Source organism: Polyergus mexicanus, unplaced genomic scaffold (assembly GCF_030449975.1).
Source record: "Polyergus mexicanus isolate NDT 795.1 unplaced genomic scaffold, iyPolMexi1.0 SCAF_9, whole genome shotgun sequence".
Lineage (NCBI taxonomy): Eukaryota > Metazoa > Arthropoda > Insecta > Hymenoptera > Formicidae > Polyergus > Polyergus mexicanus.
This window is the reverse complement of record NW_027223329.1, coordinates 1,522,855-1,550,309: the sequence shown is the minus strand read 5'-3', so window position 1 is coordinate 1,550,309 and position 27,455 is coordinate 1,522,855. Positions and strand designations below refer to the sequence as shown.

Genomic DNA, 27,455 nt, shown 5'->3' with positions numbered 1-27,455 from the left:
AATAAAATTTATATTCATTTCTAACAATGAATGCTATATATATTATGCTCCGTTCGTTTTCCGTCCATTTAATTTTCTGGCATTATCGATGAAATCACTGACGATAGATATTCTTGAGTCAAAAAATAATTAATTAATCTTTATTAATGTATTAATGTGAGAGAACATTTAGCAGTTTAACGAAATACGTTGAATTCAAAATACCTTGTTATAATTCATGAATTGAAACTAATCCGTAATTGTTAATACCTCATATATTATTAATAATAATGTTATATGTTATAAGCCGCATATTACATGCATATTTGTATCAATCACAACGCGATCTGTATTTATTTATTATTCATATTAATATTTATTAGAAATCATACTGTGTGATTACTCAAAGATTAATTCTGAATTCATAATTACGTTATATCATATGTGTATATAAACACATCTTTCTCTTCTATTATTTATTATTTTTCTATTATTATTTACATTATTTTATTGCAAATCTAATATTTGTAATATATTATTAACATGTTATTTTTATATGTTGTGATTATTTTCTTAAAAAACATATTCCAGAAAGATTGTATAATGGAAAAAGGAGCTAAAATATTTTTTCTGATACATACCCGATTCTTATCATATATATATTCTCTTTACATTCTTTGTGTTATAAACTCATCTTGTTTCCATTATCCCAGTTTCTTTCTTGTCCGGTTTTGAAACAAAAATTACTAATTTGTCACGCAGTATGCAGCAACCTCTGTCCTTCGTAAAAAAAAAAAAAAAGTAGATCAATCGTGTCTCATCGAAACGCAGTTAGTAAAATTTCCGTCGCTGGCTGAAAACTTTTGTGCCAACTACTTCGCGATTCCCGGACGCTTTTCTTGTTCGCCCCTTCTAGTTCGCGGCGCTTTTTCATAGCGTTTTCTTCGGCTTGCCACAGAAAACGCGCGAAAACCATTTTGCCACCAAACTCGGCTCGCCATTCTCTCGGCGTGCTTTTATCTATGCATAAGTACCCGCCTTGAGCCTTGAACTTTGCCAACGAGGATTTTCGCCGCGCGTTAATGCACCTACGATTCGTTCCCGACTTGTTTCGTTGTAAGCGCGAAACGGGAGCGAACATTCATGCGGTGTGATAAATTGATTTTATAAAGTAAAATGATTTGAGCTGTCTTCTCGAGAAAATTTAATGCGCGGTTCTTTGATCCTTTGAGAATACTGTAAAGTTGTAGAAATTATTATGATAAAAATTATTACGTGAAATAAAATATTGTGCAAGAATATTATAACAATAATAGAATGAAATATATGTTTAAGAGTTTTATTATCTTAATAATCGCTTTCAAGAAGCAAAACTCTAAAAATGAGTATCCATCAGAAATCAATCTTATGTTAGAGAGTACAACTTCCAACTTTGTGAGTTTTATTATCAATGGTTGCACTTACACACCCATACAGCATTAAAGCTTGCAACAACATTGCTGCAATATTGCATATTGTAGTTTAATGTTGCAGAAATATTACAAAGACATTATTTTACAATATAACTTTAGTAATGTTACAGCAACATTCTAAAAATATTCCAAAGAAAGTATTCGATAATCGCTAGTTCATTCGTTTAGCGGCGCATGTTGCGCTATCTATTCCACATTTAATTTTTAGTCACGATGATTATATAAAGTTTACAAAGAGCGGCTAATAAGATTAAAGATATAATAACTATTTTTATTAGTTTAAATTGTATGATATAACCCGAACACAGGGGATTCAGACATTGGACTAAGAATTCTTTAAATAGTTTCCATTCTTATATAAAATCAAAAATTATTATCAAATTTTATATAAGAATGGACAAACATGCAAAAGATACTTCAGATTTTAATAAATAAATTTTGAGATTATATGAAGACAAGAGAGATGTGAAAAAACTTGCGTAAATCCACCACAATCTTTTTGCATATCTGAATATTTCGGATACAAAGAGATTGTGAATTTACAAAATTGCAAATTGAGTATTTTCTTATTTCTCTTAGATATTCTCTGTCACTGAAGGAAGTCGAAGGTGTACCGAAAAATTTACAATTTATAATTTCGTTATTATTATAATACAGAAAATCTATATACACACTAAATCCTGATTCTTATATGCCTAATTTCTTATTATTTTTTTCATATGTTAAAGATATTATGTCGATAAATATACATAAAGCATTATTGCATATATATTATATTGCTATGTTGCTGCAATATTATATTGCAATATTTCTGTAGGCGGACATTTTACTGTTGCTGCAATATCATAACAACGTTGCAGCAACATTTCGTAATGTTTCTGCAATGTTGCAATCTTGCAGAAAAATGTTGCTGCAATGTTGTTGCAATCTTGCGGTGCTGTATGTATAGCGGCCATCAAGATTATGGGTTTTATTATTGAAAGTTATTCTTACAGGATGATAAGATTCTCAAGCGAATATCTGTCGAAAATCAATCTTAGGAAATAAAACTGTCAAGTGAGTTTTATTGATAGCCGCTCTTGTAAAGCAAAACTCTCTCTCTCACTCTCTCTCTCTCTTATATGAACAATCATTGAGAGTCCCACTTAAAGTCTACATCTACCGTATATTTTTATCACAAGAAATCACTTTTGAGTTGACATGTGCTTATATTATAGTAGTAATATTGATTTACAATGGAAAAAATTATGAGTTTTGCCGTAGTTACAATCTCTCAACATTTTTATTGAGTTTCAAAAAGTGGAGGCGAAGGAGAGACGATTCCGCATTCAGTTTTCGAGCTTTCTCTTTCGCTCTCCATTTTCTGAGCAGGCTTTTATCTGCGGATGAGCACTCAGGGGCAACGAAGTTCGTCCGTATGGACGTGCTTACCGTTCTGCTCGGGCCCGCCATTAAGGGCGAACTCTTGGTTTAACCCCCAATGGATTTGTCGTAAGGCTTACACGACTACAATACGTTATTTATATTTCTGCCGGTCGTAAAATTGCTAAATAAATCGCGCCGTTCGTAGATACTGCAGTAAATCATAGTTGACAAGCGCGATGTGACAGGGCTGTTCTGTAACGCGAACGATTGTGCGTAAAATTTATATTGCGTAACGTCAACGCGTATATATCTGGAAGGGACTCCACGACACGGATCGATACGCTCTAGATAGCGCATTGTTGTTTGATAAATATTAATGGTTCAAAAACGCGCGTCGCTTTTTATACAAAAAAAAACCGCGTTTCTGAAATTGATACGCAAATGGTACCCGCTCTTTTTACATCGCCACGTTTTCTTCCATCTTGGGGAATAATAAAGCTTGGAACTCGCAACATTTCTCTGCTGCTCTTGTAATTGTTTCGTCCCCTTTAGTTTCTTTAGTACAAATGCATTTTATCTTCTTGTTTAAATAAATGGCAAAATTTGCTTATTTATTTTTTTAATTTATTTTTAGATAAGAATTGCAATTTTTATATATTATTTTTTTTTTATTTTTCAATTGTTTTATATATTTTATAAACTCCCGGGGAAAAAGTTCATTTATATATAACGATTTTTTAACTAGATAAACTGTACTTAAAGAAGGTGTCTTCATATTTAAGAAATGAAATCAGTTGTAATTTTAACTTTAAATGTTTAAGTCATACACATATATATCGTTTTTAATATCATATTAAGATCTTTTACATCAAATCAGTTTAAAGTCAGCATTATCAATTTTATGTTTTATATTTATCGTTAGTTTAAATAATTTACTCGTTTATGTAATTTATTTCAACTCTTCATTACCTCTTTATTTGGGCGTTTTAGTTTGGTTTACAAACGAGGCCGAAGAGTGCAGCGGACGAAGTTTTCTTTTATCAAGCTTTAATATTTATTTGAGTCTAGAAGAGAGTGAAAGGGCTTGGACAAGCAGTCTCGGGAACTAAAAAAAAATTGAATTTCACAAGCGCGGCTGCTTCGTGTCGGTGACAATGCTCGCACCTTTTGTCGAGATTGTTTCGATAATTGAATTAGAAGTCGCCAGTATCTTCGGCAGGAGTTACCAGAAAAAACAGATAGAAGCTTTCGCCACCCTTTCATAACGTGCCCGAAATTCTAAATCCGATTGTTCGCATTGTATTTTGTTCGGCTTTCTTTAGATTTCTTCTATTGTAGTCTTCATTAATATAGCATAATATTCACGAGAATTTTCATTTAATTCTCAAAACAATCCGACGAATATTTAACTCTTACAAATATACTTAATATACTTAATTTTTTTTATAAATACGCTTATATAAATTACGTCTATATTTATATATTAAGCCGAATAAATTATATATGTACATATATTTATTTATTTTGTAATTTTGCTTAAAATAATTTAAAAAAAGAAATCTTATATTTTTATTATTAAGTTTCTCTGCGTGCTTTATTGAAAAAATAATAAATGCAGCCAATCAGCGACATAATGCATAGAAAAGCTGATTAAACTGTGCATTGAAATCATGTATGAAATGAAGATTGATTACATGCATCGAATATGCATGTTAAGTTCACTCCGCAATATGTTAACATTGTAGCTTATAATAGTGATGCGTATAATTTACGATAGCATTGCCGGAGTGCTGTTATTGGGGGGGATCAATAGTCCGAAACTTTGAAAGCCTACACTCCAATATCTGGTATACATCTCCCAATATTTATCAAGTCCAATTAATCCATTTTCATTCATAACTATAACAGTTTACCTGACTTCAAAAAAACAAGTTTTGCTAATATTTAAATATCTCGTTTATTTTTATCTTTTTAGCAAGTAATACATAAATTTATAAATTTTTCGATGTTCAAAATTGTTCTGATCATTAGAGTTGCTTATATAGATAAGCATAATTTAAAATTAGATGGTTATACATGGCGCAAATCTTACATATCTTACCAAAAAAGATTATTGCATATATATTATAACATTATGAATTCGTTATTAATTAATAGGCATACGAATATAATACGCAACAAAATAAAAGTGTTACATAAAACTCAGTTTACCATAACTTTTGATATTTATTTTACAGAAAAATATTAGGAAGCCTTCTTGTAATCGTGCACAGAATTTTAATTTGCATCATGATTTAAAAAATGATATTTCTTATCTCTGTATCACTTCCCATACAGCACAGAACATTGCAGCAACATTGCAACAATATTGCAACATTGCAGCAATGTTGCAATGTTGCTGCAATATTGCTGCAATGTTCTGTGCTGTATGGGTTGATTTAACACAAGATTGTCTTCCACCGTTATATGCGTATTTCTAGTGAAATTTCTTATTTTCACTGAATCTCTGTCTTTCTTGAAAATATTGTTTTAATTTCTTTCGAACTGTCTACACACACACACACACACACACACACACACACACACACACACACACACACACACACACACACACACACACACACACACACACACACACACGCACACACACATTTCTGTCTTATATTACTCGATTCAGAGAAAAGAAAAATTCTCAACGCATGTTCAGTCTCGTTGTCATAGAAACCACCGTCAATTTGTCAGAACATCGCGAGTTGAACATCGATGGCAGGAACGAGACGTAAAACTCCCGCGCGCAATAAAAGAATGACGGCATGGGAATGAAAAGGTGATGCGGAGATCACAAATGATACGTCGCTCCAAACGAATCAGATTATGGCGCAACCGCGTTTTATTCGACGTCGTACGACGAATCGTGATGAGCGCGATTATCCTTTGTCTTTTCCATTCTGTCGTACATTCATGAAATCGATTTTCTTGCATTTCTCTTATTAGTTTTATACTCTTATTAGTTTTATTTCTGTTAGATATTTTTTCTATTAACGAAAGAAAGAAGGCAGCTCGACTCTTATATCAAATCAAAACATTGTCATTGGGGATAAATAATTAATATTTTTTACCAATCAGCGTATTTATCAGATTCACATTGGCCTGCAAGAAATATAAGTTGCTATGAAATCAATATTTCTAAAAAACATAATTTACACTTGTTTGTTTTTATATTATTGTTAATATGAGTAATGATATTATTGGCTGTCGTGTAAAATATATACGTATATATATATATATATATATATATATATATATATATATATATATATGATACATAAAGCATTATTGCATATATATTATATTGCTATCTTTCTGCAATATTATATTGCAATTTTTCTGTAGGCGGACATTTTACTGTTGCTACCATATCATAACAACATTGCAGTAACATTTCGCAATGTTTCTGCAATGTTGCAATCTTGCAGAAAAATATTGCTGCAATGTTGTTGCAATCTTGCGGTGCTGTATAGGTATAGCAACTCTATTTTTGCATATATTTTGTATGCTAGATGCATCTGCTGCATTTGATGCATCAATGAATCTATCGTGTCTGGATGCATTCATGCAATCATACGTTGTAGTATGTATTCCGAAGAAAGCAATTTTTCGATACTAGGAAGAAAGCGCAATTTTCCAATGCTGAACTTTTCTATATTGAAAAGAAAGTCCATTCTATGCTCCGATGCATCGTTTCTGACATTAAACACGCAATATTATATAATATGTATGATGCATATTAAATACTTTTTATATCATAAAACATAATTTTTGCATGTACACATACATATAACGTAGAATATATCCAGAATTGATTAGAATTATGTCGATTTCGGTGAAGTCTCTTTGAATGAATTAGCTTTAATTTATTCATACAAAATAATAATAAACATATCTCAAGTGTAAATTATATATTGACGTGTCCAATAGAACGATTTCTAATTTCTGACCTGGTCAATAGACAATTCGAATGCGAATGAGCAATGACGCGTACCTGTTTTCATATATACGGTGAATCTCCCAATTTCAGATTTCCTTCCGCGCAAATACTGATTCGCTTAGTTCGTTTCGCGTAAAATGATACTATGCATACTGTATTATGAATTGGAGATGAAACGGAGATGAAAGTGGATTATATGAATTGAATATTCGAGAGAAAATCCGAAATTCAGATTGCAAACTCGAACTATTTAATTGTTGTTGTTAACAAAGTAAATTACTTGAATTTCAAAGAAATTGTATAATTAAAACAGAATTCACATTTATTTGAAATATTTTGTACACGAAATAATTTAAACCAATTTCTTTTGACAACCTTTATTCAAATTACTTTCGTTTACGTTATGATTATTATTCGATTATTATCGTTAATATAAAAACGAATTATATTGCAGTAACTTGAAACTGATTGTGAGAGAAACTGATGCAGAAAACTGTTATGTAGATGTAGATATAAAGATATTTAAGAATTAATTAATTATAAACATTTATCATGTTTTTTAAATTACACTTGATACGAAGAATTAATTTGCTCATAGAGAATAAATGTAGTCATTATTATATATTTTTACAAAACGAGGCAAATTTCCTTTGATAAAATTTCGATGCCACATAAAAAAAAAAAACGATTCTTGTACAATTTTTATGTAACAAATTGCTTAAAAAATCTCTGAATTTTGTGTTATTGATATATGATTTACATAAAGTACGGGTTTGTAGAGAAAATTTTTTATTTATAGGCCTCCGCATGTGTATCACGTGATATAAATATTTCTATAAGTTTAGTTATTTATTAGGCGATATCTAACTGGGGCTTAGTTTGAAGAGGGGGTCCTCATAACTGACGAGTGAGAAGCCAGTGGATTTTATATAAATAAATTCGCAGGGAGATATACCATCAGAGGCAGAAGGTATGTAACCCTCGGTGGAAGTTTCAAGACTGCTATCCCTTTTTGCTAACTTACCCTACCGACCATGTTTCCTCTGCTCCTTATTCCGGAATACAAACATTGAAATGAGTATCCGTCTGCATGCATACTCGAGAATTCTATATGAGTGTGTATACTATCTGAACGATACTCATGCGAGTAATAAGTCGTCTAATACATATATAAGCATACAAAGCAAACTGATATTTTTGATACAAATTTTTGAAATACTTTTCTGCAATCTATTTCAACAATACGAAAGAGTTAGAAAAATTATTGATTAATAAAATCGATTGTTTTTCTGGCTCTCGCCATCGAGATTTGATCGGCTATTCTTTTAGATCAGTAAGAAGAGAATTAGAAATTCTGGTCCATATTTCTTAGGTTCTGTCTCGATTCTTGTTATCCCAGCACAAGAAATCGAAAATCGAATTTTACTAACGTACGCGGAATTTTATTTGCGACTTTAAAGCGAATGGCTTTAGTGCCAAGTTACAGATCGAGGTAAACAATGATTTGGCTTGTTCTTACATAGGCAAGAGGAATAATAGCGGTAAAAAGATCACCTTCCCTCTCTTTCTCTCTTCATTCCTCGCGTTAAAACGCGAGGAAAGTGAGAGAGCCTTTTCAAATTTATGCAACGAGATCGAGCCATTTTGTGTTCAAAAAATTCTTGTCTTGTATCCCTTCCGATGTCACGTACCCTGTCATTTAAAGAAGCGATCGACATAAGTCGTCATCTTTCGCTTGATAGCGGAAATGAAGTCTTTGGCAGAAAGCCTGGACAATCAATACTCTTTACGAACGGCGGGCGATAAAATACACGGCTTGTTATTAGCACGGCGCGTTTTATGATCGGGAAATAGGAAGGACAACGGAAAAATAGCCGGTAGCTTCGATCAGTTTCACAGACGAGGGGAAAGAGGAAGCGGATACGCTTCGCTAATTCGCCGATAATAGTACAATACATCCGAACTCGGAATGGTCTAAATGAAACAGCTTTTTGTCCGAGCATCATTCTTTGCTCATTTATGAACGTTCACAGATAATGCTACTTGAGTATTGGTCCTTACAATTCGATCAATTATAACGTCATTTGTTTATTGATTCTACGTAGCGATATGTTCCTCAAATTTAATTGCGATTAAATGATAATTAAACGAAAATTTTAGTAGACTGCCATGAAATGTCTTCTCGTCAAATTAGACTTTAGGAAATTAGAATATATAAAGAATAGACATATTCTATATGTAAGTTATAATATAATACAAATATAAAGCATCCCGATAGAGCAACGGATTTTATCTTTCATAAATTAAATATTGATTTTTCCTCTTTTCGAAAGATATTAATTTATTCTCTATTTAATGGTCCAATTACCAATCTATACTATGAACGCAAATTAAGCGAGGGACACAGCCGAGTGGCTCGTTCATCTGATACGCATCTTTTCGGGAATACCTGCGGGAGATCTATATAGGTCTCTTCTCCCTTGGAATGATCAGGTGCGGCGTTATTATCTAATATGACCTAATTATGATAGTGGTACACCAACGGAGCGCTATGCGTCCACTATAAATGGAGATGCGTAAACCAGTCCTGCGTGTACTAGCACACCGACTATAATACTCGCCTCGTAATAACGGTCAATTCGCATCCTCCTCCTCCTCCCATTCCTCTCATATACCGCATGCGGCGTTCCTCATTGGCTGAGGACACATATGCCGAATCCTATCGATTTAACGAATTGATTGACATATCGACACCTGTCGCCGCTATCACCGATTTTCGTAAAACTTCGCGATCGCGCCGGATCACAATCGACCGGTTATCGGAAAAATATCTCCCCATCCCTTTCTCCACGTTACGATAAATAAATCTCTTTAATTTTTATTAATATAGAAAAAAACATTTAATATAGAAATTATTTATTAGAAATGATTAAAATGATATTAATATTATATTATATATGCTTACGCGTGCGCGTTAAAATTAAAAATTCGTCTAACGATGATGAAATGGTATCACTAATGATAATTCTGCATGCTTATTTTTGTAATTGTAATATATCATGTAACTTTGGTGTAATTTAACAATGAGAATGAAATATATCGTGTGTATTGCTCGAAGACTATTGTTTGTCAAGGATAGTCGATCTATATAATGCTGGAGTCTCTCCTCCGTAGAAACCAAAGATGAACAAGGACATGAGCTAAATTCTGATGATTTTCAAAAGTGATTGACGTATCGACATCTGCCATCCGGTTGATATCGTCATTGTCTCGTGCAATTTCGATGTTTCATCGATTTTTTTTCAATTTTGCTTTGCGCGAATTGAATTGTTACAAAAAGTTGATGTACCAAATAATTTTTCCATTGTTCTTGTAATCAAATTTAGCAAAACCAATTAAAACTTAATAACGCGTCACTATATTTAACAGATTATGTTGTAATTGCAAAGGGCGGATCACTCAAGGTAATGGCTATGAAGATTTAATTTAACTGCAGTTGTGAAATATAAGAGAATTTATTCATTTAATGCATTTAAAATCTCAATAAATAGAATATAATGTAGCATTACATAATTTGGATAATAATGAATGTGATGTAGCCGCGGGTAAACGTACAAAGTCAGATGAGAGACAGATGACAAGAGGAACAAGCGATAGGTCGGCTGTCATTTTTGTCTCTGTAATCCGATATTTGAGAGAAACAGATGTATCGACATTTTTGACAGAACTGAATTATTTTTGTCTACATTGATTTGTTCGGTCTCTCTAATTTTATTAATCAGATTTTAAAAGCAACAATCTCGAATTTTAATTTTAATTTTTGCAATTATTATTGCTACAATAATTTTTAAATAATTTTTACATAAACATGCTAAGAAATGCGTAACATGCTAGTATGGCGTAAAATTCTATAATTAATAGAATAAAAATTTGCGTTTTTCTCATGTGTCACATGTTCTTCGTGAAGATAAATTAGTTGCATCAAGAAAAATAAACAATTTTTGTATGAGATTATAAAATTCTGATTTTACAATGAAAATTTGATTTCGCAACTTAACATTCTTTAATCATAAAGCTGTCTCTTTCTTCTCCTCCAAGAAAAAAGATATCGTCAATAATCAAATTGTAAAGTTTTTAGTTAAGTCACTTACTAATTATTAGTTCATCGTAAATTAGCAATAATGTTTTGTTAACGAAGCGCGAATGATTCATTAACTAATTTGATTAATCCACCACAAGTTATGCGAACGAAAATTAATAATAAAAAGGATGTTGCTGCAATAGTCAATTCATTAATAACAAGAAAAGATGTATTAAAATTAAGACGAAAGCGGGCAATAAATGGGACCTGACTAAATGACTCTTTAGTGATTGTAATAATTTAAAAAGAAATGTTTGTATCACTAAAACTTTTCAACTTATAACGAAACTTTTTTCCTGTGTAATTTAGCATTATGTTATGAAAGTATTTAAAAATAAGAAAAGTTATACTTCATGTGCAGAGAGAGAGAGAGAGAGAGAGAGAGAGAGAATTTAGTGTAAAGAAATATATGTACAGTTCGTTCTATTAGGTGTACAACTTTGCTTCCGCCGTTTTCCTATAGATGGCTTTAGCGGTAAGTAGTGGTCGAAATAAATAGATCATAGACGTCATGCAATAAACTTGGGCATCTGTCAACATAACCCCATAGAAACATTAGTCGATTTGTGTCTGCGTCATGAAGTTATTCTCGATTGAAAATGTCAGTTTACGAGCCAAATTCTCGTCATTTGCGGGAGGTTTTAATTTTCTGCTTCAATATGAAGAAATCTGCGGCTGAGGCTCATCGAATGCTCTCAAATACTTATGGTGAGAAGCCGCTATTAGTGAAAGAACGTGTCGTGAGTGGTTTCAACGCTTCAAGAACGGTGATTCTGACGTCGAAGACCGGCATAGCGGTGGAAGAGAGAAGGTTTTCGAAGATGCAGAGTTGGAGGCATTACTTAATGAAGACTCGAGTCAAAGTCAAAAAGAATTGGCACGATCATTGGGAGTGGACAATACCTTGAATCATAAATGTAAAACCAGTTTTTTACAATAAAGCCTCGAATTTCGGGAAAAAAAACGGCGGAAGCAAAGTTGTACACCTAATAATATTTTTGATAATATATAAAAGAAAGGTAAATAAGAACCTTTGAAATTTTGTTCTTGTGCCATTCTTGTGAATTTTAATTTAGTTTTTCGAAATCTATCTATCTTTGATTATATTTGTCGTCGAAATTCGGGTCCATTTTCTCTCTTTCTCTAGGGTAATAAGAAATTTTAATAACTTGAGTTCTCGACGTGAGGCACGAGTCGGTGTAATTAGCGTCTCGATAATCGAAGCCTAAAGTTTCCCCACGACCTTACCGGCCCATTGATACTGGTGCAACACCGTTACCAAGTTCGCCAACGAACTCCCCCTATCCCCCTTCTACCCCTTTTCTCGACGCTCAAATAGTGTCGGCGCAAACTTGTCCGAGTTCTGACTGCAGTTCGAGCTAGGCAGAATACGTAATGAGTACGTGGGTTCTTGACTTCGGGCTATTATACGAGCCGGGCCATTATGACTAATCGTTTGGTATGCCTTGCTATCGAGCTAGGTATTCGTCTGCTGAACGAAATTCGTACGTGTAAGAATCACAGTTGCGATCGTTACCGTGGATTTACGTCCAAATAAATGCCACAACGTTTGTTCAGGACCAAGAAATGCTTTATATTCGTGGCTAATAAGAAATTATCTTATATAATTACAAAATTGCATAATACATAAAAATGAGTTAACGGGGAAATCATCAATAAATGAATTTTAATTATAAATTACTGAAAATAATGAGCGGAATATAATGACGGGATATAATTTTATTTGTTTCTAATTTCAAACATTAATTATATATTTCAATAACGGTTTAATTAACGTATAAATAAATTATTATCTTATGTTAAATTTATGATTCAGTAAAAGTATGATCTTTGATAAATAAATTTTATTGTGAATAAATACTATTTATTAATCTCAATATTCAGTTCATCTTTCGAGAAATAATTAATACTTAAATATATTTTTTATTTTTATATTTTTATCATCAGTATGATCGGCAATGTATATAGGATATATCCTACAATCGTTCCGACTATCGAACGCTCTTGCTTTACTACTTGACGTCGCTCACCGTGAAACGCTTCTCGCACGAGATCGAAGATTCCTTGATAATTTCCCTTCACGCGAACGTGAAGTGGCCACTCTCACTCGGGCGCGACGGCGTGCGATCTAATTTCTGGCTTAACCTCGAAGGCGGGTGCGATCCAGCGATAGAGAACGATGCAAACGCGGATGGTCATACGCGCAATCAGGATGCGAGAGCATGATGCGAAGAGATAGAGAGTATACGGCGGGAGGAAGGGGTAGTTTAGATATCGGCGGCTCTATTATAGCGACGTATTTATAGAGCCGCGATTGCCACCAGCAACCTCAGCCTAAGTGAATGGCTCAGCCGAGGGCCTTTGCTGATTATGGCGTCGCCATTGATCCAGATCGAAATTGGCTTTCCTCTGTCATGGAACGCGCCCAGAGGGCCATTAATATCCTCCGCGGGCCAAGAGCGAACGGGCGCGACGCTCGTATTGATGAGAAGGTGAAGAGACGAGTTAATCGCAAATATAGCTGCAGATCGAGATGCGAAAGCTCTCTCTCTCATCTCTCTCGGAATATGTCAACTCTTCGATAAGTTAAATAATTAGCATCCAATTATTTTTTGTATCTTTACCGAGATTTTCTTTACAACTCTCGATATAATTGAGGATTTAAAATAAATGCTGCATAATAAATATGTCCAGAAAAATAAAACATTTGATAGAAGGAATGCTTAAGTAAGAATAATATTTTATCGGCAAAGTAAATATAAAATATTTTTTTAAATTTCGTATTATAAAAATATTCTCTGTATAGTATTTTAAGATATATGTATATCGCATAATCTTTTAATCGTTTTTCTTCTTAAAACTTAAGAATATAAAAAATAGGAATACTTCATTAATAATAAAGAAATTACCCATAAAAATTGCAAAAACGTCGCATAGATCTTACATTGAAACATTGTAATATTGCATAGAAGTTGCGAAATGTTTCTGCAATGTTACTGCAAGCCTGCGGCAACGTTGAAATGTCCGCCCTCAGAAATATTTCAATGTAAGACTACAGTAATGTTACGGTGTAATGTATTTGTAATATTTAAATACATTGTTACAAATATGCAAAAAACGCTTCAAATTTAATACATAAACTTTGAGAACATATAAAGACATCCAAGAGAGATAAGAAAAAAGATTGCGAATTTACGCAATTACAACGAGTTTTTTCTCGTCTCTCGTGGATGTCTTTATATATTCTCCAAGTTTATCTATTAAATTTGAAGCATTTCGCATATTAAAAAATTATTATCAAATTTTTGCTTTTATATAAAAATGGGAACCATTAAACAATTTTCTGTTATCTAATTAACATCGCTATTTTATGAATTATTTACAAGTTTAAGAAATTGATAACGATTAAATAATTTAATTCATAAAAATTAAAATTTTATTTATATAAATATTAAACTCCATATCTTAAGTAGACAATAAACGGATAATTTTAATTTTTTTCGGATAATTATTTGTCCGATTTCTGAACACTCAATTCAATATCTGAATTTCCTGTGTTGGGATTGTATCAGACAAATTAATCTGATAAAAATAGTTATTATACCTTTAATATTACTAACCGCTTTTTGCAAGCTTTATATAACCATCGTGATTAAAACTTAAATACGGGGTAGATAACGCAACGCGTGCCGAATAGTGGTAAACGAACGAAGTAGCGATTATCAAAAACTGTCTTTTGTAATGTTTTTGAAATGTTGCTGTAATATTCTCATAAAATATTACAATTCCATATTCCAATAATGCTTCAACAATATTTCATTGCAACTTGCAAGATTGTAACATTGCTGCAATGTAATTGCAATGTTCTGTGCTGTATGGGATATGCTCTGATTTTAATGAAATATGTAATTATATAATTATGTATTTTCCACACATATTAAAATTTTAATCGATATCGTAGTAATCCCATTTCGATCACGGAGAAATAGGGCAGTCCTGATTCATCTCATTAAAAGACTGCTTAATGAAAATTATTTATGAGGGACCGAACTTCTCTCTGACAGTAATCGATTCTTCGGCGTTAAGCAGTCGGCTAATGATAAAATAAGTCTTTCGATTTATATAAATCCATGATTAGGAGAATATCGGCCCGCTATTCGTCTACCTATCAGCACGATTAATAAATTGTCAGGATTAGGAAGAGCTCACAATCAATAACAAACGTAGTGCTCCCGGAGATTGGATTCGGCATAAATCGATGGAACTGAAGTATAATTCTCGCTCGCTCTCCATCACATCTCGTATTCGTTCACATTTCCTTTCACTTAATCAGTCTGTCGTCTGATTAACGGAGATTAAAATAACCTATAAAAGATAAAGATACTCCGTATTTGATAGCGCAAGGTAATAAAATTACATCAAAGTATAAAATTTATGGACCAACTGCAGCGTATCACGCGATATAAGTTAACAGATTAAAAATATCGGATTGGATACAAATGCCGCGTGTTTTATTTTTCCATAAAATTTTCCGATATAGATAAATTATATAGCATCGGAAATATGCCAATAATAGCAATGGATTAATTTAGATCATTTAGAGGCATTTATTACTTATTTTTCTTCAATCCGATGAATAAAAACTTATTTGCAGGACGAATATCTTTAATTTTATCTTTAGCCAATATAATGAAGCGAAAAAAAATCGAAATTTTCTTTGCATCGCAATTCGAAGCAGAGAAAATACATATACAATTATTCTATCAACAAATATTCAACAACTATTCTACAATTATTCGGATCAGATTATGCGCTATTAATAATAATTTACAAATGTGTTTTACTTTTTATATCTCACAGAAACTCATACTGACTTTAAAATAGAATACGGCGTATAACAATATACGTTTTAATTAAATTTGTCATTTTATTGCGATCTATAAAGTTCAATAATTGATTAAAAACTTTTAAACTTGCGCTTATATAACATTATAAATTTATTATATATATATTTGTAATTTATATAAATTTATTATATATTTACATAAATTAAAAAATATATGTCATGTTCACGAATGAATTGCAAGATGAAAAAAAGAATTAATAACATGTAATAATAAAATGTATAACGCGTTGCTTTATCAACCTGTGACGTACTTTATTTTAACTGTTTTATTTTGACGGTTTTTTTTACTATTGATTAAATTGAAAATGGAATTTAATAGCACACTGAAGCGCGATCTTTCGACTGCAGCAGAATTACGTAGAAAATGACGTGTCTCCCACGCGAAGAATTACACGGAAAGTAAAGATGATATTGCTTTTGACAGTTGGTTTCGTTTTCACTCTTTACGTTATGATACGGCTTTGTGAGGTTTTATCGGCTAATTGTAGATTGCAAAGATATTCGTCCGTTGGATTGGATTAAAAACTGACAATGAATAGTTTCTAGAGATCAAAGAAAAAAAATAATCTATTTTTTGCTGCTCAAATAAAAATATCGCAACGGCAAAGTTTACACTAATCGGCAGTGTGATTGGCGTATTAAATTACTGTATAAACATATAATGTATATCTATATATGTATGTCTCTGTCAGATTTGTTGTCTTTTTCTTATTACATGTTTAAATAAATCATCAATCGATTTTTTCCGTAGTCAAGAAGATGAAGGGAAACGGCCATTATTTTTTAATTTACAATCTATTTTGATAGAATTGAATTTAAAATTAAATTTCTCAACAAAAAAAAAATCGTAGAAATTAATCACGCTCGTACATAGAGTATATATGTACACAGATTTTAGATGAAACTTTTTAAAATTTATCGAGATCGGTATATATTTTTTCAAGACATTTCGCGGCGATGAAGATTCGAAGTAGATCGTTCTTCCGTCTGTCTTTGTCAATTGTCAATATCTCGGCAAGACGGCAAAAGACGGCGGGATCGAACAGGCGGGATTCCTGGGTCCGATAAGAGTTAGTGCTCACTTCCCATACAGCACAGAACATTGCAATTACATTGCAGCAATGTTACAATCTTGCAAGTTGCAATGAAATATTGTTGAGACATTATCGGAATATGGAATTGTAATATTTTATGAGAATGTTACAGCAACATTTCAAAAACATTACAAAAGACAGTTTTTGATAATCGCTACTTCGTTCGTTTACCAATATGCGGCGCGCGTTGCGTTATCTACCCCGTATTTAAGTTTTAATCACGATGGTTATATAAAGCTTGCAAAAAGCAGTTAGTAATATTAAAGGTACAATAACTATTTTTATCAGATTAATTTGTCTGATACAATCCCAACACGGGAAATTCAGATATTGAATTGAGTGTTCAGAAATCGGACAAATAATTATCCGAAAAAAGTTAAAATTATCCGTTTATTGTCTACTTAAAATATGAAGTTTAATATTTATATAAATAAAATTTTAATTTTTATGATTTTAATTATTTAATCATTATCAATTTCTTAAACTTGTAAATAATTTATAAAATAGCGATGTTAATTAGATAACAGAAAATTGTTTAATAGTTTCCATTTTTATATAAAAGCAAAAATTTGATAATAATTTTTTAATATGCAAAATGCTTCAAATTTAATAGATAAACTTGGAGAATATATAAAGACATCCAAGAGAGACGAGAAAAAACTCGTTGTTATTGCGTAAATTCGCAATTTTTTTTCTTATCTCTCTTGGATGTTTTTATATGTTCTCAAAGTTTATGTATTAAATTTGAAGCGTTTTGCACATTTGTAGCAATGTATTTAAATATTACAAATACATTGCACCGTAATATTACTGTAGTCTTACATTGAAATATTTCTGAGGGCGGATATTTCAACGTTGCCGCAGGCTTGCAGTAACATTGCAGAAACATTTCGCAACTTCTATGCAATATTACAATGTTTCAATGTAAGATCTATGCAACGTTTTTGCAATCTTTCGGTGCTGTATGGGTTGTTTACCCGTTTCAATGATCGTAACTTATCGAGATATAAGACCGACGATTGAGAGCAACAACGTGAGGCCAGATGCCGAGAATTTCGGATTTATCGAGAGGTCTTAATATATATATATACACGCTTTTTATGGCAACGTGCGCGATCGATCATGCGATGTCGACGGAGTCTCGTGATTTTCAGGAGAATCAGCTGATTGATTTGACAATTCTTGATTCGTTAAAAATTCACGCTCAATTGAACATTGCCGTGCTTCATCGACAATCTTCGATAGGGAATTGAGTATACGCGGTTAATTGACTGTTAATGATACCTGGTTTGCCCACAATTATCACGGCAAATCGAGAGGGTCTACGATCGACCGTTTGGCAGTTTTCGACGGTGATCTGCGTAAAGCCATTAGTTAGGTTCAGATCAGCTACTCCAAGTAGCATGCGAGTAAATTTTCTGTTTTATCGTGTGCATGCAAATCATCCTAGGAAGGCATTTCGACACACCGTTTGGCACGATCTGATTGGATTGCCCATAGTGGAGTAGAATTACAGACACGGGATATATGCCGATCAATGGCGATTCGTTACAATGGATAGCTATAGATGAAATTGATAATGAATTGGAATTATGTACTACATAGTCGTTTTAGCAACAATACGAATAGCCATTCGCGGGCATAGTGACCCCGTTTGTATATAATATGTCTCGATAATTGGCGGCTTTTGCGCGCTGGTCTGATTAAGATACGTTTCTACGTTAATAGTGGATTCGTATCGATAAGATTGCTCTGCCGTAGACGAGATGCCATATATACCCCGGCGACCGTCTTTGTCTAAGTTGGATTGTTTCCCGCTGATATCTAATTGCCAGCGGTTGGATCATCTTCAGAACAAGCATAAACTCATCAAATAGTTTCAGTTCTGTTGAAACTTCCGTACATCGAACGCCATATCGTGTATTAATTTCTTAATCGTGCCACACATATTTTTTGTGTTTCGTAAACGTAGATAATATAAATGTAGATAATAAAAAAATTATGTATCTAAATCTTGTTATAGGCAAAAGTAAATCTGTAATAGGTATATCTTTGGTTAGAAAAACAAGATAAGAGTAACGATCGACGAAGAAAAAGGGTAGGGAAGCTTAATGAATGCCATGTTGGGTTTACCTGTGCACCGACGAGGCCAGCGCGTAATCTAGGGATATCCGTGTGACTCCAGTCTGATCTGGCCCAAGGGTCGACCCTGCCGAGGTCGCTGCTCAGGTTGACCTCGCCAAGTTGATTGTGTACGAACTTTCTGACGTTCCAGGGCAAATCGTTGTGCCTGCAAAATCGAGATACGAGTTATATAAAGTAATATTACATCTTACAGGCAATGTGCGAGATTTTTTATTAATTTTTGAATTTATGATATATATTTTAGACAAAGATATTTTTTGTTCAAGTATCAATTATAAAATATTATACATTCTAATATTATAATATATATATACTATACATACATATATACATATGTATGTATGTGTGTGTGTATGTGTGTGTGTGTGTGTGTGTGTAAATATATTAATCTGCAAATTATAATAAAACTGGAGATGAGTAAATATTGAATCGAAACAGATTCATCTTGTACCAAAAAAAAAGAAAGAAAAAAAGAAAGTATCCATATCATTACGCGATATAATATACGAGATTTTGGGACATTATTTGATATTAATGAGAGATATATATATTATATATAGGGTTGCACGAGATACCAAGACTAATTTTGGTCTTGTTTTGATCTTGTCTTGAATTTCAAGACAAGATCAAGACAAGATTTTAAATTAATTATCAAGACAATACCAAAACAAATTATCAAGATTCTTGATCTTATCAAGAAGTCTTGGTTTTTAAAAGAAGTTTTCTAATTGTTCCCGATTTCTGAACGGAGATTTTAATTAATATGGATTTTAATTAATATGGAAATAGGCGAGAAAGACAAAAAATTTTATTTATTGTTAGTAAATAAAAACATTTATAAATTTAAAAACTTTAAAAAATTTAAATTTAGAGAGTCTGCGCATCATTATCGTTACACACTTTAATGTGACATAAAAATAGCGCAAATTAATTACTTTATATTATTTAATTTATAAAGTTTAATTTCAATACTTACGTTTAAAAATATATCTATCGCTTTTTGTTTTTCTGACAATATTTTATTCTTCATTGCTTTTAATCCAAATAAATTTTCATATGCTTTGTTATGATCTTTTTCCAAATGTTTTTTTAATCCAGTAGTGTTACTATTTTTCATTTTTATTTCTTTAGTCACATTATCTTTTTGACATAATAAACATACGCCGATTTTTTCATTGTTTCTTGTTTCATACTTAAAATAAGTTTTCTATGTGCATTGTTTAACTGCACTTACTTCCGAACTTTCATTATCACTTTCGGATATGTTTGCATGTTCAGCAGAAGAACTTGGTTTAGTTTTTAGACTGCGTCTGCACAATCGAGACGTGAGCATACGCAGTAAAGAACAAACGAAAATCGTGCTCGGCGCTTCGGATAACAGAAGACATCAGATATACTTACTATTTTCTGTTTTTTATTAAACTGACAAATAATTTAGTGTTAAATAAAAACTGTTAATAAAAATCAAGGCAAGGCAAGACAAGACGAGATCTTTGATACAAAAATCCTCTCAAGACCAAGACAAGATTAAAATTTTCAAGACCAATACAATATTTTTGCGAATATTGTCTTGTCTTGGGTCTCATGCAACCCTATATATGTATATATGTTCTGGCAAATTACACGAAACTGTGTAGTTAAAAAACTTAAAAACAATTTATATCTTTTTGATATCTTTATTTATAAAAATCGAAACTTGTCTTATTAATGCGTGTGTGCAAATTTCTATCGTCAATTACATATTGAATATTAAAACACTCACCCGTCGATCAGAGGCACTTCAGTGAGGATTCTCCTGATCACGTCCAGCCTCTGCTGGTGCGTGGCAGGCGCGGATTGAAGTAGAAACGGCAGACAGAGGCCTCCGAGGAGCAGGACTGCCACTAAGAACAGGACAGGCGCCAACAGTCGACATTTCCTGCGAGGACTCTCGTCTCTACGATCCTTGCTGCTGCCGCTGCTGGGCGAATCCTCGCACGGCGGCGGTAGCCGTACGGTGCCATTGCACGGCGCCACATCTGGCAGTTCTGTTAGGCACGTGGTCTGAAAAAAAAACCCCATATCATAAATATAATCTTCTATTTGCTCTTTATTTCTATCGATCTCGATAAATTATCAATCTCGTCGCGGAGATCATTGTTATAATTGAATAATCGAAAAGTTAGAAATATGATTGTATATTTTAACAGCATGTTAAGTATATTACGACATATCCGTTTTTTTTTTAAATTTCTGATAGCGATATTGTTTTAAAAAATTGTTAAAATTACATATGTGTAGCCTTTTTCATAGACTTTTTTTTAGCAATTTAGTTATCAGCATAGTTTTGATTCTAAAATTTTCTGTTTCATTGCTTTGATAATTTAATAGGATAATAATTTTCAAGCTTCTTTGTATGTATATCAATTTTTTAATATTACATTTTCTTTTAGCTTTAACAAGTACATAGTTGTACAGTTTGATTTTATTTTTTCTTTCGTGAACTTATATACAATATATATGCACGGATAATTTGTGTAGAGATCAAGTTTGCCAAACAAATCTCGATTCAGCAAAAAGAGCTTTTTGAGTTAATTTAGTTATATCGTACATACGTTCGAGATATTTGCTTAATGAATTAATTAATCTAGTTAATAGCTGCTACAGAGATTACACGTTGCTGTCCAGTGGCCGTTTAAATAAATAATTATTCAACTGTATAATTTCGTGTATTTTAAGGGACGAAATAATAATTTTTTCTTCTTGGGTAATTAAAATTGAGCATAAACTATTATGATAAAATGAAAAAAGCAATCGAATACTATAAAAAAGTTTGATTACATATATCTAAATATACATCAGCTAGAAGAAGAAATTTGATTTTATAGTTTAAAATAGTTCATTTTTTGTATATCGCATTACAAGTACAGATTGTCGTTAACGTGTCATTTCTTCTCACAAAGTTAATTTAAAAAAAATCTATATTTTTAAAGATATATTTAAGATTAATATAAAGATTCATTTGATCGAAATTTTTTATATACGTTATATTTTTGTTAATTTTTTTGTACATTTTTTGCAGTTACTCGTTCTTTTATATCTTTTCGCATTGATATTTGCAACATTGTATCAACTTACGTTTCAAACGTTGCTAATATGAGCCTCGCAATTAACAGGGATGTAAATCTTCTTGTTTCGCACAAGTGTACATAAGACTTTTCGATGCGGGCGAACACATCCGGGTGAAGTTAGACAATCGCGTGTGTTAACGACTATTTAAGCGTCTCTTAGAAAGTGCATTACGCCAGTAGTGCATGTGGCGGAAACGATACGGTGGCTGCAACCTGTCCGCGGAAAATTACAACCAGCGCGAATGGAAGTGCAACCTCTCGAGCAAGGTTGGAGGGAACGAGAGCTCCTTCGCGATGTCACTGCGACGCTCTGCAGGCAACTCGGCAAACTTTTGTTTGCCCTCCTTTCGACCACCATAAAACACGTTAACGCCTGGGTAAGTAAGATTTTCCGCGTGTATATAGCGTGGAGTAGTTCGCAACCGAAAGACACAGAGATACTTGGTGAGCCTTTGGGATTTTCTTAGCTTCTACAGTTGTCATAAACAACTCACCAAGTCACAACTCTCGTGCGTATTTCTTCGTGATACTCATCAGATTTCGTGCGATTTTACGATACGGTAAATCGAATAAAATCACGATTCCCCGATATGATCGATACTGTTCACGATAAGAGAAAGAATGACAAAAAAATGTGATTTTTTTCAACATTTTTTTTCATATATAATTATTTAATTTTAGATGACTTATTTATTAGTATTTTAATTTTTCTATTTATTACTATTTTAATTATTCATTTAAAGAGAAATCATATAAAAAATTGTGAATTTTGATATATTTTACATAATAAAATATTAAGACAAACAATAATAAGCAGAATATTGAAAACTAACATTTCGTTGTCATAGATTAAAGTTAAAAATTAACTGAGAGAGCAACTGAAAGATATAATTGCAGTGATAGCTACAGAAAAATTTTGAAAGACATATCGGCATATATCGCTACCTATTTCTGCGAAATGTACATTGTTCTGATGTATATCTCTTCTTCTGCGTACGGCGTCGACGAGTTTCGCATATTTATCATACATAACAATGCGGATATGCGAAGGATACGAAGTTTTGCGAGAAACTCGTACGCGGAGGAAGAAATTTGAACGAGAACGACAAGCTTCGGATGAAGCCGGATGAAGCGAATTCTACAGCGAACAACGAGCTAAACCGCGAAAGTTATCGTCGGCATTACTGACGATTCGCAAAAGAAACGGCGATATGCGTTATCGTCGAAGCGCGAAACGCGATTCCCATTTCTAGCCGTTTCTCCGTTTTCTTGTTCGCGATTCCGCTCAGTGAGAATCGATTGTCGGTACCACGGATAATTAATAGCTGCCAGGAGATAATGAAAAAACTAAAAGCTACGGGCTCGCCTCGTTTTCGAGTATATAACTGACAAAGAGAAGAACTCTCGCGACAATACTCATAATTCATTGTTTAATATCGAGGTTGGTGATTATATAATACAATGATGATTATACCTCTTTTTTTTCTATTTTATTTTTTTCAATATATTTATATTCTTGAAGGACTTTCGCTTTGTTCATTAAATATAAAAAAAAATGAAATGTGTAAAATATAAAATTGAACTTGCAACATTTCAATTTGCAAGATTAGTGATGTAAAAAGAAAAATTTATTTTTTTTTAATTTGTTTAATAAGTCACACAGTGTAAAGAGAGTAATTCCGAACTCTTGATTTTCCTCGCGCAAGCAATTGCCGATTTAATTAATTCGTACTTTGGCACACTCTGGCAACGTTAAGATAATTATTGTCGCTCGTGATAGTAATAATGGGCGACTGCCTTTTAGCACTGCTCCTCTGAAATTTAACGAAAAAGCGAATTCGACGTACTTTTATAACCGCGCTAAAAGTTTTTACCGCGAGTATAAACGTATTAATCAAGTGCGTTAAATGAATACGTTTAAAAATGTAACGATACGTAAAATGTTAATGGGAAATATGCATTATCTTAGAATAAAAGAATTCTTTTATTAGTACAAAAGAAATAGAAATATTTCTGAGAATATATTCTTCGCGTTATTTTTGAATCTTTAAAGATCACAATTTATTTCTCGGAGAAAATAAAATATCGTTTAATATGTCAATATCATAAGAGTTTTTCGCAGGATAAGGAAGAGAAGATAAGTTTATATTATATTATTAGGTGTACAACTTTGCTTCCGCCGTTTTCCTATAGATAGCTTTAGCGGTAAGTAGTGGTCGAAATAAATAGATCATAGACGTCATGCAATAAACTTGAGCATCTGTCAACATAACCCCATAGAAACATTAATCGATTTGTGTCTGCATCATAAAGTTATTCTCAATTGAAAATGTCAGTTTACGAGCCAAATTCTCGTCATTTGCGGGAGGTTTTAATTTTCTGCTTCAATATGAAGAAATCTGCGGCTGAGGCTCATCGAATGCTCTCAAATACTTATGGTGAAGCCGCTATTAGTGAAAGAACGTGTCGTGAGTGGTTTCAACGCTTCAAGAACGATGATTTTCACGTCGAAGACCGGCATAGCGGTGGAAGAGAGAAGGTTTTCGAAGATGCGGAATTGGAGGCATTACTTAATGAAGACTCGAGTCAAAGTCAAAAAGAGGGAGAAAGTAGTGGCCAGCGATGGACAATACTTTGAATCATAAATGTAAAACCAGTTTTTTACAATAAAGCCTCGAATTTCGGAAAAAAAACGGCGGAAGCAAAGTTGTACACCTAATATATATTTTTATCTCTTTTCGTAGAAAACTCGAGAAATAACATCATTTCACTCGAAAAAAAATTTATTTAATATCTTCAATTTTCGAGTTTTCATATTTTCGATATAACCGCATTTTTTTATTTACAAAAGTTTGAATGAAATAGTAAAAGTGACAAATAATATGAATAAAAGATCTTGTCATCTCCATATTTGAATTGAATGATATATATAATTTTTTTTGTTACTTCGCAATTGAAAAACATAGTGATGTCACGTGTTCGCATTCGCCGCGATTACATCATTTCGCTCTGTATAGCTTGTACCACTCTAAAACTATAATAGAAGTCCTTCCACATCTGACGTACTCTTACGCGATTAAGTCTCAACTCGACTTCTCGAGGAGACGCGAATTGTGGGATTCGTAGTTAGCTCTTTAGGTACGCGCCGAGAAACCTTGGGGCGAATGCCGTCGCTGATTCTGTCTAGTTAATGGAACTAAGAAGCTCGTAAACGTATTAACTGCTACAAAGGACATTGGCTTTGATCTGTCAATGACGGGCGGTTGCCTTTGTCTCCGTAGCCTTTGAAATAGCACGATCGACGAACACGAATAACTTTCATTTGAAAAGCTGCTCTTTTATATAAAATTCTTTTATATCGCATATATACATATATATTATATGTATATACGTGATACACGCAGTATTTAATATTTTAATAAATTTATTTATACATATATATCATATATATGTATATATATATATATATATTTTTTTTCTTTTTATTTTAATAAACGTTTCTAAGTTGATAAGAAGTTTCTTACGAGTCAATAAGAATATTGTAAAATGTACAGTATATGTCCTAATTTGAATTATGAGATGCATCCTTCTGGAATGTGTATGGTAGTAACTATATACATGGTGTATTTGAAATGATGCACTAAACTTTAGGAGCATATTTTAGAGGTCAAAGTAAGACTTTTTTTTCTATGAACATGGAAAGCTCCTAAAATTTAGGAAAAAAATTTAGGCCAGTAAATTTTGAAGTAAAATAAGCCACTAAAATGAAAAAATAAAAACATGTATTATGAAAACTTTTAATTTGCCAAGCTCGGAGTGAGGTTCATTTGCGGGCCCATGTTCATAAGAAAAAAAAAAGTCTTACTTTGACCTCTAGAATACACTCCTAAAGTTTAGTGCATCATTTCAGATACACCCTGTATATATACTAAATATTGTATATTAATACCGGAATGATTTATCCAAACGTGGAGCGCATAATTAATTCCTTTATGCTAATTTAATTATTTGATTCTCAAAAAAGAAAAGGGACTATATATACAATTTTCTCTTTATAATATAAACTATTTCTAATATATGAGAGATAGAAGTCTCTCATGGAAAAAATATAATGCAATGTGAGGATGGGCATTCTCTTTCATTTAACAAAAAAGTAAAAACATTTGCGGAAGATGAATCAAAAACTTGTCCTGCCTGAGCGACAAGAGACTTATTGTTAGAGCCCTCTCTACGGGATGCATTCTCGTTAAATGAGTCCTGTAACGAGGCTTCTCGCCAGAACTCCTCTAACAAGGTCTTTCAGTTTCCTTGAACCGCGCCAAATTTTACGTCTCGCTATAACGACGACGGGAGATAAAAGCAGGAGTTTGGACAGAGACGCCTATCTCGCTGTTCATAATTTCGAAAATCGGACAAGTGGGACGCGGTTGCGAGAATGATTAGTTTTAAGCTGCAAAGTCCTCGCGGAGTTTACTCATCGTTAATAGCGCGCCGTTGCGGCGTTGTGGATCAAAGTGGGGATAGAGGGAGAACTCCAATAAAACGAATATAATTCATAGTCGTGGTCGAAGCCGCGCGCCAAACATCATCCGCGAGCTTTTCCGCTAAGTTGAAAACCCTCTCCGCCCCTCTTTACACGCGCGCGTGTGTGTGTGCGCGCACGAAGGCACGCCGAAGAGGGATAGGCGGGTGAGAAAAGGACTCGGGGAGAGGCGGCGGGGTCACAGACCGAAAGCATTGTCAAGTTTTCGTATAAATTTCTCCTCGACGTGAATTCAAAGAATACCGCGAGAAGAGAGCGAAAGAGGGAGGCAAGGGAAGCTCGTATAGTCGAGCCGAAAGGGATAAGTCAAGACGAAACGAGAGCGGAGAATTGGCCTAAAGAGGAAGTAGCATTCGAGTCTGCGTATTCCCTTATATTCTCCTGCTTCTTGCCTTTATCTTGGCTCTCTCCTTATTCTCTTAATTCCGGGGCGATTAACGGTCAGCTTTGCCGAGAAATTAGTCGTTCTTGTTTCTCTCCTTTATTTTCTCTCTCTCTCTCTCTTTTACTTCCCCTTATATCTCTATTACATTAATAGTTTCTATTTTTGCTTTTTTCTCTCCTCCAACTTTCTTATTCGTTTTTAAATGCGGAGGAAGTCTTCGTCGTTGAATTCACTTTTATCTTTTCAAGTTTTAGCTTGAAAAACATTAGAAAATTTAGTATTATATATTGCATACAGATATAATTA

The 27,455-nt window shown here is 33.0% G+C and overlaps 2 protein-coding genes across 3 annotated transcripts in view; one reads left to right on the top strand and one right to left on the bottom strand.

The window, feature by feature from the left end:
* The window catches only part of LOC138936379 (uncharacterized), a 406,360-nt gene that overhangs the window by 109,767 nt on the left and 269,138 nt on the right, over positions 1-27,455 (top strand). The gene's annotated exons all lie outside the window — the stretch shown is intronic.
* The window catches only part of LOC138936051 (dipeptidase 1), a 96,478-nt gene that overhangs the window by 30,071 nt on the left and 38,952 nt on the right, over positions 1-27,455 (bottom strand). For both annotated transcript variants that reach the window (XM_070301107.1, XM_070301108.1), the window contains exons 2-3: positions 20,874-21,154; positions 19,100-19,256 (exon numbers count right to left, since the gene is read on the bottom strand). In XM_070301107.1, coding sequence (XP_070157208.1) covers positions 19,100-19,256; positions 20,874-21,154 — 438 coding nt within the window. The remainder of the gene's footprint in view (positions 1-19,099; positions 19,257-20,873; positions 21,155-27,455) is intronic.